The 21,447-nt window shown below is 39.4% G+C and overlaps 1 protein-coding gene across 1 annotated transcript in view; it reads left to right on the top strand.

Annotated features, from left to right (window-relative positions):
- Window positions 1-21,447, top strand: part of syt7b (synaptotagmin VIIb) — an 80,243-nt gene that overhangs the window by 33,307 nt on the left and 25,489 nt on the right. Inside the window, exons 2-5 of the mRNA XM_063880596.1 lie at window positions 6,639-6,742; window positions 13,818-13,897; window positions 14,663-14,803; window positions 17,905-18,105. Of these exons, the coding sequence (XP_063736666.1) occupies window positions 6,639-6,742; window positions 13,818-13,897; window positions 14,663-14,803; window positions 17,905-18,105 (526 nt within the window). The remainder of the gene's footprint in view (window positions 1-6,638; window positions 6,743-13,817; window positions 13,898-14,662; window positions 14,804-17,904; window positions 18,106-21,447) is intronic.

The raw sequence follows: 21,447 nt of genomic DNA, 5'->3' as shown, positions 1-21,447 counted from the left end.
GCACACAGGATAGCATTGGCAAGCACCGAGGGTGTGTGTGTGTGTGGGGGGGATTTAAACATGTATTCCATTTCATTTACTAGTTACCAGTAATAGAACAGTACAGCTTATAAAACAGAAATAAAATCTGCTCTTTTAACAAGAAACATAATATGCTGTTCTTTTTGTTTTTTTGTTGTGATATAGTAAAACAACATTTTTGTTTTACTATAATCCCCATTTTTGGGAAATGTACCAGTAAAGACTCATCGACTCTTCGCCTCGCGTCTTAGTCTAGCCCACAGGAGATGCGAGCGGAGGAGTCGAGGAGGGTGACCGACGAGAGAGGAGTGGAAACAACAGGCGTTTAGAGAAATTAGAAATCCTCTCCTCTGAGCGGTCATCCTGAAGCAACGTCCATTAATGATGACAAGAGCCACAGCAGCACTGTGTTACTGACAATTTATATATTTTAATGAATTCACAATGTGGTGAGGAGACAATAACAGGCTACAGATGCGGACAGCCGCCAGGGAAATTACGGATTTCTCAAATTTAAAACTTAAGGACACATTTATGAAGATCATAAAATTTAACTTTCCAATTCCACTGGGTGACAAAAGGCCATCACAGAAAGTCCCTCCAAAAATAACATGACATTCTGATTACAGTTTCAAAATAAAAGACCTTTGAAATACATTATATGAGCTATCGTTCCTCTGTTTTTAGATATGAACATATTCAAAATGGTCCACAACAAAAGACCCATTTCACTTGAGGGTGGAAGCAGGCCACCTCAGAAAGTCACTCAGACAATCTCAGACAGTTTCAAATAAAATACATTTGAAATCTCATATATGAGCTATCGTCCCTCTGTTTGCTGTTCTCACTGTAAAGATTGCGTCACGATGAAAGCAGTTTTATTAAAAACATAAGTAGCCTAACATCCAGGGGGATGTCATTAGTGAATAACAAATGGTGAAAGTCAGAAAGTTTGATGCGCCTTGCCTGTTGTCATGTAAGCCAGTCTCATCTTATTTCGCGTAGTTGGCAGTCACTGTTTTTCTCCAGAAGATAGTAAATGTAGTCGCGATACACCATGTAAATTATCTTCGAAAACTCTAATGTGCAAATGTGTATTTAGAAGAAACACTTGACCCAGTGGTGTGGTATTGCTATAAACCGAACTGCTGATAAAAACAGTTATCAGATTTAAGGCGGAGTGACACTCCAAGAACAACATGGCTAACGCTAAGCTAACCCTAGCTTGTCATGGAAGACGTGTTGTTGTGTTCAGAGGAGAGGTCATTTCTTGACATCAAGCATCTTTTTAAGAGGATTACAGAACAGGAAAACAAAAAGACAACGCCGTGAAACGATGTTTGCTCGACAGAGGTAACAAAGCTAACCCAAACGGATACATTGCACAAACAAACAGGGGTGAAGTGCTCAGTCCAATTATTATCACCTGGGTTGGAATGTGAAATACTTCATTTTGTGACATTTTCTAGTTATGCGTTTGTCAGAAGTCGTTCCTCCATAATCTTTTTACACCTAACAACGCCACACGGAAGAGTGATATTTTTGTAGGTGGCAAATATGGCGTGACTGCACACAACAACTCAACATATCAAAATTTGAAGAAGTTGAGTAAAATATTTAATACAGAGTGTTACACTTTAACATGACATTTCAGAGTGTAACATTGACAGATGAAAGTCTATAAGAATGACTTATCAGTTGGCTTCAGTAACTCATCATTTGTGTTGAAAAAGAGAAATACACATTACCAATCTCCTAGTGGCTATACCTTCATAATATCGTACTTCATTGTTCAATCCTGTGTTGTAAATTGCTGAATACTTTTGAAGAATATACTGGGACTGTGGGGGAGAGAGGGGGCCACAAATAGAGAGAAAGAGATCAACTGTTTTTAAGGTTATTGTTCTAATGAATTGTCTTATAAATGATCTAATTACCACAAGGGAAAACAATGGCATGTTGGCAAAGATTCTGCAGAGGTGGTGGACAAGAATAACAATTAATATGAAAATATATAGAATGGCACTACACTGCTGCCTCTAATTAAATATGAATATCAGTGTATGCATTACGTTTAGGGATTACTAACTTAATGATCTTAGACTTCATGCAGTTACTGCAAAGTGCATAACTGAGAGTGAACAAGCATGCGAGAGAGAGAAAGTTTGAGTGAGAGAAGCAGTACTGAAGAGTCTCTTGTTTACACTTTGAGCCATGGGAGGTACCCAGTGTGATACCAAACACAGCACAGTAGGTAGTAATCTGGAGGTAATCGAATCCTCATTTATTTAACCTTTTGCAAGCTGACATTACATCATAACAGAAGTAGAGCATGTAAACTACTCTTTATTATTATTTTTAATAATAACGTGGGAACTTTAAACCAACATGTTTGAGAAGTGCTGTGGATAAAATAATAGGGGCCTCTGATTTTTGCATATCCATCTCAATGACAACTGAGACAATGTGATTTGTAGGAAAGTTGTGGAAACAAAATAGTAAGTGGACCTTGAGTGTAGATTTTGTGTGTAATATTTATTTGTGTTTATACTGAACACAACAAATCGTAAAAAGATTACGTGTAAATTCAGATACATTCTTTGGAAAAAACATCAGTATCTACATGAACATTTTAATTCATGATTAAACTAAAACAACCAGAAAAAGGCCCAAATCAAAGGCCACTGCAGCAAAACTGAAGCAACAGTGATGAGGCTGATGAGTGACATCTAATGTCATCTATCAGCTGCTTGATTCATCTAGATTACATCTCATTTAGTTCCAACCCAGCTGAGCTAGTCAAGGAGCAGCTTCCTGCAGCCAGATGTCCATCATGTCCCGTGGTCACCCTGCAGGCAGTCGAGGCCACTGTAACTCCAAAGAGAGGAATTCGTCCCAGGTGGCCAAACCACCTCAGCTGGCTCTCTTTAAAGTGGAGGAGCAGTTGCTCGACAGAGGTCATTTTGGTTCACTGAGCTCCATGCTCTGTCATGAATTGTTAACATTTAAGTGTCCATTTGCTGCTTCACTTTGATGTGGAGCTTTGCCACCAAACTTCATGAATTTGATCGTACTATATTTTAGCAACATTCACTATACAGGGATGATGCATAAAAACCCCAGTTATTGTAATTGTTCTAATAATCTTTTAACATACTTTAGAAGCTCAGTTGTTGGTCTATAATGATAAGTACATATTATGAGGCCAGTTTATAGCGACAGATGTTCATTTTGTGAGATAGGTCACGGTAAGTAGTGGATTTTGAGGATACGAGCTCACTCCTTCATATAGATCTTTTTCTCAAGTGTCGCTACGTATATTGATAGTGGGGCTAGCAGCTGAGATAAAACATATGTGGTTCTTGTGAATGTTGTTGTAGTAAAGTGAGAGCTGAACCACAAAGCATTGTTCAAAGATGATACTTTAAATGAAGTTTCTCTGTAGGAATGGGGGTGTTATTCTTCGAAATGTGTTTGCTAAGAGTCTAGTATGCATCTTATCTCTTTTGCAATTTGGTAATGTGAATAAGAACCCAGAACAGTGTATTCAGATTTCCAAGTGCGCCCAGATCACCCCCATGCTGTTGATGGAATATCTACGGACAGGATACTGGGAACATACGTACGCAATCCTCTTTGTGTGAAGATTCAAAGAAGGCATTTTAGGGTGATACAAACTCATGAACCAGACATTCTTGCAGTTGACTTGGTAATTGTTTTTCTTCAATACAACCTGAATTATGAACCCGCAACACCGTCATGCCTATAAGCTTTATTTGCAGTCCAGGCCGGTTTCTTCATCGGGTGAGCAGATCTCTTTTTAGCCTGCGGGGAAAGGGCCAGTGGGGAGGGACTCTGTCCATGGTGCTGAAATGTAGATCTATAACTTGTGACTGTTCCAGAAAGATTACAGCCTGAACTGACAAACAAAGTTGTGCAGCAGATTTTCAGCATCAAATTTGATTTTATTATAAGTATTATTGTCTGGGACTGGTCAAATTGGTAACATTTATGGTTTTCATAATGTAGGACAAGGAGTTCATTTTGAAATGACTTACACTAAAACAAAAGCACTAATCCAAAACCAACTGAACACTGATAATCATGACGGTTTTGTTAAACTTTATTACATATGTGTTTTATAATTTTTTGGCTTGATGATAGTTCCTATTACCTAAGCCCCCATCCTGATATCTCCCCACCAAGTGAATTGTCTGTCCCCACACAGAGGTCTGGCAGTTTTAAAAGGAAAGTCGTTGTTATTCCCACCTGCTTTTGTTCTCTCCAGCTGCAGTGTATTCCAGCTTCTTTAGCTCTGTTTCAACAGATATGACTTTCTGTTTTTCTCGTGTTGCTCCAAATTGTCAAAGAAACAGCCGTAGGATTGAGAACACTTGTCTGTAAAGCATTAAAACGCTTTTGAAAGTGATGTTACCACAACACTTTCTCTGCTGCCAGACTGAAAGGCTCAGAGCGATAACAAATTGAACCCTATAATCACACCAACACCATATTCTGCCATGTCTAATATTTCACCATTTAAAAATAGATACCTGATTTAACGGGCAAATATAATTCAATTTGGGTGAAGCTGGTGGGTAAAGAGGAGCTGACACTTTAATAAGGAGGAATTCAAACGGCTAAATGCAAGGATAAAAACCTTGCATAAATGTAAGCTGGATGAGCCTTTCGGAGACATACAAGGACAGATTCAATATAAGGTTGTACCAGCCAGCCTTGCAGTTAATTATCTTTGTGAACAACAAGAAATCACTGATTAAACACTTCTCCAAGTATATGTATTCAATGCCATGCCTCAAGCAGTTCATTGGAAACCTTTTTTTCAAGCAACCTTCTTCTGATATCCTTTTTTATTCTAAAGAGCAAAAACGAAGTGGGCACTGGTTTTCCCATTAAAAGTCTCCTATTATGCTATATTTGAACAATATATTGTAGGGTAATATCTACACAAAACTTGTCTGGGAAGTGCTCAAAATACCAAACAGATCACCAATTGTAGCATGTCTCATACCCCTCAATTACAGCCCTGTTCCTGAAGTGCTGATTCTGTGACTGTCCCATTAAATTTGAGCTGAGCTGAAGCTGGCTACGCCCCTTTGGAGCGTCATGCAGCTCTCTGTCTAAAGAGAGAAGTTTCCTATGGAGAAAATCCGCTAAACGCTGCCGTGATTAAACGCCATATTATGTTCCAAACCACATCAAGCATTATTTCTGAAACACTTCTCAGTGTTTACTGCTAGAACAGAGACATTGTATGTATTATACAACAACTCTAAGTCCCTCCTGCAGACATCCTGCACAGAGACACAGACAGAGCTGCGCGAGGGGATTCAGCTCGCGACTGTATATTGCGGACGATAGGTTGGGACTTGTCACGTGGGCGGGACATTGCCAGGAGTTCAATGTATAGCCAGCCCACATTTCGTTATGACGTCATTACCGAAGCAAATCTGGATCAGCTCGTTTGTACCCCTGTTTTTAGAGATGTGGGTAAGGAGGAAAAGAGAGAGGGTTGTATTTTCTGACACTTTGTGAGTCTCCTTACACACAAAACACAAACCAGAGAGCCTCCAAGTTAACACTGTTTTACACACAACACAATAATGCAATATAATAATTGGTATGCTAGCGTTTGGAACACTTTAAATTTGAAGCCCCCTGAGCTTTTGGAAAGGTTTATTCACCTTTTCTTTTAGTAGTGTTGACTTGTAGGAATAATAATGTTTCAAAATAATAACAGACACACTTTGTCTAATAGGTGCAGAATGCAGCTGAAAGAGACGTAGAAAGGAAGTTTATAAAATGTGTAGAAAGAAGGTGAATAAAGGTGATTAAGTTGGCTCAGCTAATCCACTTCCTCTGATGTTGGCACAAAAAGGAACGGATAAATGTTTTACATGCTCAGGCAAAGATGGAAAGTGGAATGAAGGGATAAGGAAAGAATCAGCAGTCGGATAAATGTTTCACGTAGAAAGAGGCTCAGAAAAAAAAAATCCCCTGTATTGTTGATAAAAAGGATGTAGCAGAGTTATGAGCTCAGTGTTTGCAGATACTGTTTTGCCAGCGTGCCTTTGCATTTTGAATTGAACGGCATTGTTGAGAGGCAGTAATTGAAAGACTTAGAGATGAGGAATAGAAGACCGTGGAAGAAGTTTTTATCCGTCAAGACGGGATGAAAGTTGCTGAAGGATTTACAAGATAGAAGAGAGAAAACGGAAGCTAGTAATTGCACGGCTTCTGGCCCCATGATATTATCTCTTCCTGACATGTGCGCATCTCCTATTGATACATGCAGGGAACATGAGCATGAAGCAGTTTCAGTGCCTTTATGTCACTTCCCTCCCACTGCTGTTACATTTATCTTTGTGTCTTACTGATGACAGATGCCAAATGACAAGGATGAATGGAAAGGGGAAGGAAGGCACAACAATGCATTGCTTATGATTATACAGAACATTTCCCACTAAAATGGAGCGTTTTCTCACACTATATATTTACTCCAACATCATCTTTGAATTTGGTCTTCAAATCTCAGGAGACTCGTGTTATAAATAATTGCACTAATACCCTCCTCTCTGTGTGTCTCTCTCCCTCAGGCTCGGTGTCTCTCAGTGTGTTCCTGGTGTCTGTTGCATCTGTAGTGTGTGCCGTTTGGCTGGTAGCTCTATGTGGCGTCTGCACCTGGTGTCAAAGGAAACTGGTAAGTTGCAGTGCTCATTATTCACATCTAAATACTGAGATTTGTTTGAAACGCTTTTAGAAAGTTATTGTTTTTGATAAGATAAGAATGACTTTATTAATCCCAGGCTGGGAAATATTTGTGTTGTAGCAGCATAATACATTACAAGGCATAGAAAATAATTAGAAATAAAAAAAGAAATAAACAATGCTAAAGTGTGGACATCTCAAAAAAGAAATAGGAATAAAAAATACAAATAAACTGGCATTAGAGAATATATATATAGTTGACTATGAAGATAAATAATCTATGAACTGTATAATAATAATAATAATATTAATAATAATAATCTGTATACTGTATATTTGCTGTATTGTGTGACCAAGCTGGTTTCTGTTTTGGCTGTGATGGACAGGAACAGAAATTCTTATTCTTTTGTTTTGTTGAGTATTTTTTACAAAATCAAACCATATTTTTCATTGACACCAAGTAGTGAAACAAGCTCAATCCATTATGCAGATGTTTTTTTATTAATATATTTTCGAAATTTCAAATTATGCTTTAGAAAATTGGGATCTGCATGAATCCGGATTTCCTGTAATATTTATCATCAATTTTGCCAATGTAAAAATATGTTGAAAATTAAAAAACCTGTGATTTAAATCCGGATCTGTTTGATCAAACATTTAATTTCAGCTTTCGGTACTAGGAAGGGTTTGATGCTCAGTATTACGCATAAACATTGCAGTTGTTTATAAAAGCTGTATTACGGTTCGATACCCAGCCTTATGAGGGGAGAAATAATGGCTCTCAGGAAAAAAGCCTTCCTCTTCCACCTTACAATTTATAGTAGAGTATGTTCCTGAAAACTATTTCATTGATACATGAACTGAAGTTGTGTGGGCAGTCAGGGTTTCTCTTGATGACACTGTGACCTTGAATTGAATGTCTCCAGTGATTGCCTGCTATGTGTTATTGTACCGTGTTTTGCTTCCTGTGCTCTGTGGCAAACGAGCGAGAGAAATACTTCATGTTGTTAGCCATGACAGCAAACATGTTCAGAGACCTTAGTGCTCTCTGTAAACATGTCTTTGTGCGCTCTGAGCTTTGTGCATCATGGCTGCTTCCCTCCAGCCTCAAGCGCCATGCTTATGATTCATATGCTAATGAGCATCATTCTGAGCTATTGGCTGCTGCTGGAGCAGCTGTAATTTCTCCTATACATTTTGATCCGCTGGCATTTCCCACACTCTGTCCTACTCTCTTCTCGCTTGCCTCCCTTTGGTCCCGTTCTCTCATCTCTGTCTGTCTCCTGGTTTGAAGAATCACCGCGGCACAGCAGTGGATCAACATACATAGGCTGAGAATTAACTGGGCTTTTCAAAAGAAACCGGAAAAGCTAAATGACCTCATTTTCAAGTCTAACTAACATTTATGTTTGCTAGACCTAAAGAGTATGTTAAGTGCTACTTAAAATCTAAATTGCTCTCATTGCTTTGAAGTAACAGAACCTCCTGAACCTCTATCAAGCCCATTTCTTATCTTTGTTTGCCTTCATGTTATCTATGTCTCCGTCTTTGTTTTTTTGTCACCCTCCTCCTTGTATACCGAATCGTCTGGTTTGGATTCGTCCTTTTGTCCCTTTATCTCTATGTCCTTGTCAGAATGTCACAGATTTTCGTTTTCTGCGGTCGTCCCTCTCTTCTCTCGTCTCCGCTGCCACTGTAGTTTTCTTTTTTTATGTCCTAGTCTTTTTTTTGTCATGCATATTATTTCATTTTTGTTTGTTTTGTTTGTGGCACTCCTTTAAGGTTAAATAAATATACACCAACAGGTAACAGAAAGAAGCAGTGTGAAGGAAGTGAGGATATCAGAAGGTCGGTACTGAGGAATTAATGATCATTTTTTGTCATGTACTAATCTCCCAATTATTTTGTTGATCATTTGTTTGGCCTGTAAAATAGTAAAAAAATGTCATGACAATTTCCCAACCGGAGCCTTCGCTGGCGGTTTTCATATTGCTTGCTTTGTTTTGCTTTGCATCTTATTCTGTTCAACCAACGGGGATAGACCCAAAAATATCAAATGTATTATCATACTACAGGGGCCCTCGGAGAAGGTGAGAGTGTGAGTCTGACTTCTCTGTTCACCAACAACAGAAGTAACACATATTAAGACTATGTTTTATCTTTGTGAGTGTATCAGAGATCTGTGTCGGTGCGTGGAAGCTACTGAATGTAATGTGAATCAATGAACATCAACGTGATGAACGTCCTTTGCTGGAGATAGGCTTCAGTCATGTTTTGTGTGTATTTGTTAAAGTATTCCTCTGATGAGTCACATCAATATGAATAATATGTTTCTGGCCCAAAAAATAAAAACAGTCATATGAAAGCGCTCGCTCCAGCAGAGATGAATCTGTCTGGAACTGGTCTCATGCCATTGGTTGTTTTATGGGAGTGGAAGTGGGAGGAGAGTGGGAGGAGGAGGAAAGGGAGAGCTGAGGCAAAATCAGTCACAGAGGCATACAGACAGCAGGGCAGGAGGAGAAGGGGATGCTGGTCGATGTTGAAAATCCAGGTGTGTGATGAATGTGATGAGAGTAGAACCACACCGCTCTGACCCTGATTCAGCTCCAGACTGGTCATATGGCCTCTTTAAGTTCCTCTGCAGCTATGGCATCCTCTTATTCTGAGGTTTTCAACTATCCTGTATCCTAACGCCTTAATAGCATCATCTTACTCCTGCTTCTACCCTGTATCTTCCCTTCTGTTTCTCACATCCACCCACACTCGCTCAATATTGTACCTTCTCCACCCTCTGCTCTCCAGCCTCCATCTAGATATTATGATTCTGTTTAATGATAGATGAGCTGCACTGGATCGCATATTCTTGACTGCAAGAAATCTATCTTCTCCTGAGTCCCTGAATCTAATATTGTTGTGTCCTGTGTGTATGTACTGTAGAGTGTGTGTTTATTTACAGTGTAGTTGTGGAGTACAGGTACAGATTGATTCAGGCCTAAAGCTTCTCTCTCCCTCTCTTGAAAAGTTTTGTGCCAAGCTGGACACACGAGATGTGACATGATAAATAATAGTGTATTGTGGATGCATTATAGAGGGATACAGTAGAATAATAAAGAGGCTACTGTGTGTTGGACACTGAAAGCTGCAGCTATATAAACATTCAGCATGCCGCTGTGGCTGAAAGCCTCCAGGCTGCTTAAAATCCTATTTAGTATTACATTCATCATCCAGTTTAAAATTGAGCTACACATTTCTCAACCAAAGAATACAAAGAAATCCTCTATCAAGTTCTCATCAAAAAGTCAGTCACGTAAAAAATAAACATCAGCATCAGAAATACATTTATTGTTTTCATTTTGAAGAATGCTAGTCTTTTTTATAATAGAAGGGAGCAGGAGCTGAAAGTCAAGTCAGAAACAAGGAGAAAGGGGCTAATCAGAAAAACACACCATTTGTAGTTTAATGAAACGCCTAAAACAAACCTCTGTCATATGTGTTCCTGCTGCTGAAATGAATGATTATCCTTTTTAGTTGTAGTTTAAACGTTAACAACAGAGGTGGAATTCTTTATTTTTTATTTTAAGAAATAAAGAAAATGATTTGTTTTTAAAACACTCTTATGGGTCAACGACTATGTTTACATGCAACATAATATGACCTTTGCATCGTTAGTCGGATATGACTATTCTGAATTTTGTAGGGGTCATTTTAACATCATATTCCTTTTGGATATTCTGAATTTGACTTTTGCCTCTTAAAGGATTTACCATTAAGACTTGGGATAGGCAATATAGACATGTTTACAGCGCATGCAGAATATGCAACCTAACTAAGGCTTTACCGCACCTGGCGTCGTGCCTGATAATGGTCAGTTGTGTAAATGCAGGCCTCCAGGAAGAGTTTGGGTGCTGCAAAGGAAGTTTTTGTTGAAACCCAATTGTGGAATAACAGCTAAAGTGTCAGTCACTTGCTGCAACTAGGCCTGCCTATTTGATTAATTTGATTTAAATAAATAAAGACTTGCAGGTTTTAGACATGCACAAATAATGCAGTGACAACCTTTCAATAATGTGGCTGGAGGAATAAAAGGGGAGACCTGTTTGTACTGTCAAACCTGTCAAAAAGTCTGCTGCCCATGGAAAACATGACAAAGCCTATTTTGAAGCAAAGAATCAAATATCGCTTGTCGGTTATAAGCCATGCAAATTAGGAGGATTGCCTCTCTTGGGAACCTTTTGTCATGGGGAACATCTGTGATTAGTGACCTGTTTCCACTGTTAAGGCGTAAAAACTTCAAACTCAGGTGTTTTTCTTTCTTCTGGAAACACCTTATCTGAGATTTTTCAGACAGCTCTTAAATATTTAGAAGCTTGCATGAAAAACAATCCATACTTTATGTTAAGCACTGGATGCCACCCAGAGCATTTTAAACAGGATCTGCTAAACCTCTTGTAAGTGCCAGTCCTTTGGGTTTGGTCAAGGATTTTGTAAAGATCTCATTCACATAACATGGTTTGCACTTCTATTAAGTTTCATTATTAATTGACCTTGATTGGTTTTTATGTTTTTCGTTAGCAATGTCTGAACGCGATGTCAGGAAGATTATTTTTCACTAACATGAATAATGAAAGGAGCAAAAATCCAGTTGAACCACTCATGATGTCAGACTGTCGTTGTTTTGAAACGTAATGTCGTCTCCCACAAGGCTGCATAGGTTAGCGCCGTCACACAGCACCAGGTGTCACCTCAGTGTGAACCCACTGGCCGCTCGGCTGGGGCTTTTAAATGAGCATATTCTTCCTGTATGTGTAATTGTCCCTCCAGCTTCCTACAGTCCCAAGACATGCAGGTCAGGTGAACTGAGGACTAAAAATAGCCTGTACGTGTGAATATTAAGCAGTTGCAGCATGTGACATGAAACAGATATTCTGTAGAAGATGTCACTGCGCACCAAAGAGCATAGTACTTTGTGTTCCTGACGCAGGGGCTAAACCCCCTACATTCCAAGAGAAGCACAGGTAGACAGTTTTGTGACAAAAGGGGAAAGCTAAAGTGACTGCACTATAAACTGGCCACCTGTTTCGTGTACACACAGACAGTAGCAGACAGCAGAACAGGAACCTTGTATAAGACCTTTAACACAGAACAGATTTCCTTCTTCTTCTTTGGTTCTTTATTATTCACAATTAACATTTAATGGCAGAATTCATCCATTATTTAGCATCATCATGCCTTCTACTGTCCTCTTCTTTTAAGCTGTTTGCAAGATCCTATTTGTAGCTGCTTCTGTAGAGTGTGTTGACGTAACGAGTAACGGGGTTAGATTTTTTCTACAAAGGGTGACAGTATGAACTAAAGATGTTTCTTGTGTATTAAAAGGAGCACGGTTTAGATTTTTAAAGATTTGCAGAAGCGAAAACAATCCTTTCTCCTCTTTTGCAAGACTTGAAATTAAAATTGTGGAAAACTCATCAAAAAGTTCCTATACTGTAGTTCGTCTTCCAGTCACAGACTCTTAACAGTCCTTGACTATTTTGGAGTTTCCTTAATTACTAATGTGGAGGAGTCATGAGAAGTTCTGCATATTTTGTCAAAATATGGCATATGGGATTAAAATTCAGTCAAGTTGATGATGATAATTATCTGCAGCAACAGATGGTAATGTAGCTGAGCTCTCCAAACATTATCAAGTCCAAAGTGTGGTTTCCTAGAATATGGTTTAAACTTCAATTGAAAAAACTTGAGAAAATGAACTGTCTTTTCCATCTAGCAGCTTTAAAGGCATATGTGCTCTTTATGTGGCCTGGCTGAGGTTACAATGGAACATATTATGTAAGAGTTGAGGGTATCTGTGACTCAGCTCAGTGTTATTACCCTCAAGAGGAGAATAAATGTAGAGTTCAATAAAACGTGAGGCTCAATAACTGTAACTAGTATATATTGCTCTGCTGAAAGCACATTCTATTATGTGGTAAAACTGTGCACAGACTGAGTCAAATAAGCTGTATACCAGATTGCACAAGTAATGTATACATTTTTGCTTCCTATTTCCTCTTCTAATGATTGTGAGTGTTTTAGTTTTGCTGTCGTGTTGTGATATATAGTTCAGTGTTAGATTTCACCCGTTGATAACAACACCCCAGCACTACCCTATAGATGGAAGTATCATACATGAACAAGCTGTGTCCTTCCTGTTATTCTACACCCCACAGTAATTGTGTTTAAATCGTGTCGTTCACAGTGATGGAGAGCAACAATTGGGGCAAGCAGAAGATGTGCGGTGGAGAGATTGCTTTGGTGTATGTGTTTATACTGAAAAGAAGAAGACTTTAACCTCTTTAATCAGGTCTACACAATCTCCTGCGGCATAGGAGACTTATAGGAGAAAACACAAGCAGCCCAAGCTCACCAAACACTGTTCTTTTGGCCTTTAAGGTGGTGTCACCATAGCTGCTTTAGTGTCGACATGTAGTTACATTTTCAACAAGTAAAAAAGCTGCTGGGATGTAGCTACAGCATCTCCAAAAACTGAAGCTATGCTTTAACCCTTTAACATAAAACTATGGATATAACTTTAGCCTTTACAGTGGTAATACCCCATTTAATGGCAGCTTCTTTCAACCGTTGCAACAGAAAGGGCTCTAAATGTCCAGTTTTAACACATATTTAGTCTTCCAGATTGTGATTATTATTATATTCATACAAACTCCTGTGTAGTTATGTATCAAAGAGTCTTAATGTGCCTGATTTTATGCTGTTTCTGATGTAAGGCCTGGACAGTGCATTGTGAAAAAGCATGTACATTTTCATTGTTTGTGTGTGAAGACCTCTTTGTTTTTGCATCTCATTGAAGTGAAATGGTCCATCGTCATGATTTGATCCTCAGAAGCAGGCTTTAGTCCTGGCATCAGACCAATTGCTGCTCTTCCCTCGTTTATCATATTTTGACCACATGTTTTGGACCTGATGCTGTTCCAAAGCCTCTGTAATGTGCACTTCAATTACAAAAAATGCTTTTGTAAACGATCAAACCGTTGCTCTGTCTCTGTCTGCCCCTTGTTTTTCCGCAGGGGAAGAGGAATAAGCCTGGGGTGGAGGTGGCAGGTTCTCCAGAATCTGTGAGAGGTCGAGGGGAAAATAAAGCCATCAAGTAGGTGTCAGAGGGTTCGCATGGAGGCATGTGGAAATCATCTACAATGTGGTGATAGTATTGCATTTTAACAACCAGTTTTTGATTGGAAAGCTAATCTTGTATCCACCCCCTTACATGGTCTGAAATGTCCGCCGTGAAATGATGCCCTCAAGACACTGTTAAAAATGTCTCATTTATCAAAGGGGTTGAAATCTCTTCAGAAAACAGTTGAAAAGGTTACTTGTATATTCTGTTTGTATAACTCAAACACTGGATTAAAGATAAATAAGCTGCACTTTTTCATGGCATTTAGTTTATTCTGTTGCAAATATATAAGCACAATTGAAAAATATAAGCTTTTATCTAAAGCAGCTAATTTTAGAAATTCTGAATATTCACAACTCTATCTTTTTGCGATGAGTGGTTAAGTGAACTGTTATTATCATTATTTAAAATGAGATGCGCTGAAACCCTTTTATTGAAGGACAAACTAAACACTGTTTCATTGCCATTTGAGCAATATAATATTAGACTCACCTTAAATTTTAGGAACAAATGTATTCAGTCTCTATGTTTAGAGAACTGTGCCCTGTTTTAGAATATAACTTTATAGACACTGACATTATCACATTTTCCTATTTATTAAGATTCTCTCCCTGACCTTTGGAGTTCTGAGACGGTGTTATAACTTTTCGCTCTTTCTATGATTTCTTTTCTCAGCCCTCTTTTCATCTGTCATGTTTTCTTTTTAACTTGATGTGATTGCTTCCTCTCTTTTTCTAGCCACAATGACATGGACAGAGACTTTTGGAATAACAATGACAGCAGCAACGTGCAACAGAGGTGGAGCTCCTACCCACCCAAGGAGTTCCTCTTAAACATGTCTCCCTATGCCCCCTACGGAGACCCTCGCCTCACGCCCAAGTGAGTCTCAGTCATGGCTGGTAAGGGACCCCTCAATCTGGGCAGGGCTGTAATGAACAGGGGCTTGTGTGCACCTGTGGAAAACTCCCACAAAGCTTTATGACTAGTTGACATAAAACAATCAGGCAATATTGGCACACAAAATATGTGTTTTGCACACTAAATTACATTATTCAGATCCCTGTGTGCATGCGTTTTTGACAAAATACACTCAGAATCAAAGGCTAAGGTTGATCAATATATCACTGTGAGCAGTGGAAAGGCCACATTAAATACCCTTAAGGGTCAGAAATCCTCTTTTTGTAACGCTGTCTGGCCACATGTCTCTTAACCGAAGTCTCCTCTCATCCCTGGTAATCCTCATGTGTTGCTTTCAGGCATGTCGACAGCGTGGTGGTGTTTAGTATGCACTGCTGGCCATGCAGCACCATCCCTCAATACTGCTGTGATTCCTAGGGCTGCCCTAACATTGACTGAAATGACAACCATTTTCCAAATGATCTGTCTGCTGACAACTGTATCAAATTAATGGATATTTCCTGTCTGAAAACAGGCTTTGATTCAGGATTGTATATAGAGGATTACAGGGAGAATCAAATGAATATTGGAGACACATTAGGTTGTTACAGTTACATTTTAAAACACACAACATCTAATCTGAGAAATATTATTAATGCACAAAGGTTTGACAGCCCCGTTCCCTGCAGCCCTGCTCGCCTCATCAGACCCTCTTTACTCTCACCTGCAGCCCATGGGGTGTTACCATGGAGACGGACAACCCTCAGAGAGCACGTCTCACCTAAAACGTTCCCCCTTATTACACCTCCCAGCCTCCTTACCCCAATCATTCAAATCTGTTTGACTTCAACGTATACTTGCCTAAGCCATTAGAGTTTCAACAAATGTTTGACTGATGTGGATTTTTTAAATGTCTCTTATTTTTGAATTGGTTAGTATTCAGGAATAGTTTGACATTTTGGGATATATGCCTATATGCTCTGCTGCAGTGAGTCAAATGAGTGAGAAAATGCATCTTTCCCAAAATGTTCAACTGTTTCTTAAATGGGGGGTTTCTGTTCTACTTTTTTCACCGTTGTGTTGTTTTTGTGTAAAGTTGTGTGTTTGTTTTTCTCCCCTTGTTTCCTCTCTCCACTTGCTCTGTGTTTTCTACTCATTTATTGGCACTACTCTCACCATCACTCATAGTACTGTAAGTGCTTCAAGGCTGCCTGATGGCCCTCCTGGGTCGGGTCTTTTGAGCCCTATTCTAAAAATAGTGGCCCCATCCTTGTGTACAGTACAACGATTAAGTGTCTGTTTCATATGAACCTCTTTTTCATCATCTACATGCATCTCACACATCCCTGAGGAATTCAGTCAACCTGTTCATTGTCATCGTCTCTAATTACAACTCTCTTGATTCTTTCAAAACCACAGGGTGATCAATTACTCTATCTGTGCACAGATGTTGAAACTACTGAACAATCAGTGAACATTACATTATTGAGATCATTTCTGTTTGAGTGGCATTTAATAGGCAAATCATAGAGCCATTTCTGAGTTAGCATTCTGGTAGCATATCAATGAGTCCACTATTTAATTCTCCTTCTTACTGTGGAGATAATTATGCTTTTATGTAGTTTTGGTTGTTTCTCACCTTTCAAAAGTCAGCTAATTCAAAGTAATTACATACACATAAAGAAATGCATTAGAACATTATTTAAAAAAACTAAATCAAACGACAAACATTTTTAGAAGGGCATTAGGAAAGCTCCGAACGCTGCCAAGGCCATTTCCATAAAAAATCATTGTGATTTGGATTTATTCCAAAACGTAATGGATTCTTCTGTGGCCTGTGCTACTAGTTTCACGAAAATCGGGTCAGTAGTTTTTCCTTTAATTCTGCTTACAAACAAACAACAACCAAACTAAGAGAGGTTTATAAATATAAAATAAAACAACAAAAAATAAAAACCAAAATGTATAGTGAAGTAGTATTGTGGACAGTAACAATTTTGCCACAAAGGTTATAAACGTGCATCTAAGAAGTAAATCATGGGAGAGTTTTCAGGACGCTGATATGTGTGAGTACAGCTCTGTTAATCTCAGCAGCAGCAAAGGTGAACATAAAGTATCCTGTTGAGTGAGAATCATTCATTTTACTGTCAGCCCACACTCAGTGTCTAAATGTTGTTGAAGACTTTGTCTTGATGTTCAGCTGTGTAACATGTTCTTACGCAGTGAAAGGTCCTTGTACTGAAGTCGACGTTTTGTCTGTACTTGTCTCTGTGACGTCTAAGTGGAGTCTGCCTTGGGTGGGTTGGGCGGCAGGATTTTACCATCAATAGGTTTGACCCTTTAGATGAATGGCTTCAGGTGAGTCGCTGTGAAATAAGAGTTATAGTGTTAGTGTTATCTTCATCAGCATGTTCAAATTTGAAGGAGCACGTGGTGTTACTCAGCTATGTGTGCAGGAGCCAGCAGGTTGGTCCTTGCTGTCCTCTATATGTGGTTTAATAAGGCCGACCTGTTCATCTCCCAATCCTCTGGGCCTGTTTAGCATCTCCTAAAAAACTGTTTATTGTGTAACTAGTAATTAGCGATTTATTCTAAATATGTGTTAATATTTTAGCACTATAGAAGTGTATTGGGCTTTGCAAATCGTCTCCTTATATAAAAGTGAGTAAACCATTGGCCCTCATTTTTGCATTGTTGAACAGAGCTGTTGTAGTATGGAAGAAGTGCTTTTCTCTCAGTCAAGTATCCACAGAAACTGTGAGCTGTGTTCTCCAATTTACTCGCAGGGTTGCACAGTAAATCTCAGCCCAGCCCTCTTCACTTCTGTTTTAATGAGGTTCTTGCTGACCAGCAGCAGCTGGTGCTATTGCTTTTGTTTACTGGACACTTGTGGCTCCCAAAGTGTCTCACTCACCAGTTTGAATAACTTTACTGATGGTTATTTTGCTCTCCGGCTCTGTTCGTCTGTGCGTCTGTCTCCCCTCTGTCCGTCTCTCTCTCTCTCTGCTTTGTATCCTGGTCTTTTCCTTCTGTCTGTCTGTCCGTGTTTCTTGTTCTCTGATCCGCCCCACTTTTCCTCACAGTGGGGCCGGGGAAAAGGGTGGGCATGGCGGTGCTGGACCCTCGCCAGGGGCCAGTGACAGCGGGGTTGGTGCTTGCTCTGGGAGTGGGGCGGGGCCCAGTCGCAGTGACAGCGTTCGAAGCATGTTGACTGGGGGAAGCAAGGCCGGGCGCTGGCAGACGATCCAGAGCCACATGCATGCCGGAGGCCTACGGTTTAGCAAGTGAGTTGCGCATGGTGACAGGGGGCACGCATGAGGGGCTACAGGGGGCACAACAACAGCATGGTGTGGATATCAAGGAGGAGTGTGAGTTTGTTTAAACATGGTGCACAGCCTAGTAGCATGTCCACTCATAGATGGACATCAACAGGAGCACTTTCTGACCATACGGATGAAGAAAAATGTAAGGACGGTCCAGAAAAAGAAGCCAGCTGCTTTGCTGAGTGTACCTGTGATGATGAGTAAGTGTAGGTCCAAGCCTCTTGAGTACAGAGAGCTTCGTCACTCATAAACACCAGTTTGGTTGCTGCCAACCATCCAACAGCTGATTTTAGGACACTCTCAGACAAAGTGCATCCTCACCTCCAATATACTGCATATTTATTGCACGTTCAAGAGACAAATATTATACTAGGTAGCCCTGATAATCAAACAGGCTCTTGTATCTTTAAAGAAAAGTCCTCCAATAATAATGTGCATCATTGATATGATGGAGCAGATGATGAGAAATAACAAAGCAAAACTCTGCCTTCAGATTTCTATATTAATAGACATTATAATTTGCTTACATGAATAATGAATGAATCATTTCTCATGTTTGACTGTTCCCACAAAGTTTCAAGTAAATCTAGTAGTAATACAGTACGTGGCTTTTAACAACGTGACAATTACACTTGCAAAATCATTTTTGGACTCGCATTTAAATTGTAGAATTCTTCACTCCTGTCACTCCTCCTTTCAGATCTACCTGTATTTCCATTCCTCCTCTGGAATTGGTTTCTATTTTTGGGCATTTACCTCTCCACCCTCCCATTCTGTCTCCCACTCCTTAGTTTTATTCCTTTCTTTCTCGCTCTGACTCCATCTCCTTGTTCTTCACCCTCCTCAATTTTCCTTAATTACAAAATCATTCAAGGTTTATAGTCATCTTAATTGACTTTCAAGCAAGAAGAATTGTGAAAATAACCCTCTAAGTCAGTAATAGAATACAGCAGATAAAGAGGGCTCATGCTCAGGGAATATGAATGACTGCTGCTGGTGCTTTACAGGCACAGAAGACAATAACAATGAACACCTGAAAGCACAGGAAAAATAGTAGTCGAGGAAATCATTGTGAAGAAAGGACTCTTTGTTGTAGAATCTTCAAATTGTTTGCCTTTGCCATATTGACGTCACTGAACAGACTGGCAAAATGTATTAACACATGGCCTGGCTCCCAGCTGTCTGGCCTAATGCCACCATGAATCTAGCCAGATGTATAGTTATAACATGTTTGTCAGACCCCGAAATAATGTGCTACGTAAAGCTTTCTATGTGAGCCATTAGTCCGTTATTCTTTATTCACTCTGAGCTACCTTACAGTAGCTACAGGGTTTTTTTTTTGCTCAAAAGTCCAAATAACAATATTTTATTTGTCATGTTTTGTTACGCTTTGATGCGTTTCTCTTTTTATTTTTCTAACATTTCATTTCACCTTTATCCATAATTTCTCATGGCACATGACAAGTCTCTTGATTTCTCAGGTGTAACAATTCATCATGTGGAGGGAAAAGTGATCTTGTGAAAATTGAAACTTGTATGCTGTAAAAAAAAAGAAACAGTTTGGCTTAAAAATGAACAACATGGATGCCTCAAAAACATGCATTTGTTCACATGCAACTAATGTGTTGTATAAAGCGTTCAAACCTTTGGCAGCGATAACAATAAGCCTCAAAAAAAAACTTTCATTGTTGCTTTTGGGAACCAAAAACTGGCATAATTGACAAATAACCCTAAACTTAAAAAAGTGATTGAAAGAAATAGTACTTGATTGTATTCCTCATAAATGTAAGTTCAATGCATAGGCATACCTTTTGTCTTTTTTATTAAACAAGCTGATTTTATTTGTATGCAGTTGCTAATCTTTTGGACCAATTATTCAACCGGGAGTTTTATCCAAGTCTTGGAAGTGCTCCATCTAACAGATGCCGAAAGTTATCTATGCCAAAAATAAAACAGACTGCTGCCTCTGAAACATTAAATGCCAAAACTCTTCTCGCCTCAAAACTTTATAACAAGTCTCAAAAGAAAACATATAAAAGCTTATTTGACATTAATTCACATTTATTCAGTTGAAATATTATGCACCAGTAAATAAACATTCTCATCAAAGCCTATCCTGAGGAAAAACCTAATGGCTGGTGTGTGTGTGTGTGTGTGTGTGTGTGTGTGTGTGTGTGTGTGTGTGTGTGTGTGTGTGTGTGTGTGTGTGTGTGTGTGTGTGTGTGTGTGTGTGTGTGTGTGTGTGTGTGTGTGTGTGTGTGTGTGTGTGTGTGTGTGTGTGTGTGTGTGTGTGTGTGTGTGTGTGTGTGTGTGTGTGTGTGTGTGTGTGTGTGTGTGTGTGAGAGCAAGCCTGCATGCATGTATATGAGCTCTGTCTTGTATTTACTTGATCCAGCATTGCTCTGCTCCACAGAGGGCTTGTCTCCTGGCTCTCCAGCAGAGTTTGAGCCGAGTTAATACTGAAGAGCGAGCGCTAACACAACTCAAGTCCAGGCAGTAAATCCTCCCTCGCAGCATTAGCTGCAGATAGAGCTGTTTAGCAAAAGCTTACAGTTATCAGGCAGCGCAGTGATTGAAGGGAGGATAAGCAGTGAAGCGTTATTACATGATTGTAAGAGTAGCAGACCGGTAATTATAGAGCATACTTAAAGAACGGTGATTGAAGGTCGTGTGGCGATAGATTGGTGAGAGGGCTGAGGGTGGAGAAAAGATGAATGGACAGAGGAGATGGAGAGCAGTTGAGCTCAGAAGCACAAAGGTAAAGGAGGGAGGAAAGGGAACACAGAGCAGGAGCAGACAGGACCATAGAGGAAGACTGGCGGGAGCAATGAGCGCAAAGGTAGAAGTAGGTCAAGGCTAATTAGGGGGAAGAGGTAACGTACAGAAACAATTTAGCGCTGCAGATGGAGAGCAGAGACTCTATTGAAGTGATAATGATACTTTAACTAGCTTGAATTTAATTCGACTCCAACTGCAGAGGCTTGTTTTGACACCAGTTTGGAGAAAAATAATTGAATGTTTGCATGCCACATACTCAGAGAGTACACTGTCATGCAGCATACGCTTGAAACTACACAGTTTTTTTTATCCAGATGTTAAAGATTAATCTAAATCTGTTTCACAACTCTGTTCTTCTTTCTCTCCCTCTTTTACGGATCTTCTGTATTCATTCTCTCTTGATCCTCTCTCCCATTGAAATTCACTGCATCTATATATCTTTTTTGCCATTTTTTTGTCTCCTGTGTTTAACTTTTAAATTCAACATGGTTATGTGTTATCCCTTTTTTTTCATTCAACTTTCAT

Source organism: Eleginops maclovinus, chromosome 4, assembly GCF_036324505.1.
Source record: "Eleginops maclovinus isolate JMC-PN-2008 ecotype Puerto Natales chromosome 4, JC_Emac_rtc_rv5, whole genome shotgun sequence".
Classification (NCBI taxonomy): Eukaryota; Metazoa; Chordata; class Actinopteri; order Perciformes; family Eleginopidae; genus Eleginops; species Eleginops maclovinus.
Note: the sequence above shows the minus strand (reverse complement) of the source record. Positions and strands in the feature narration are given on the sequence as shown.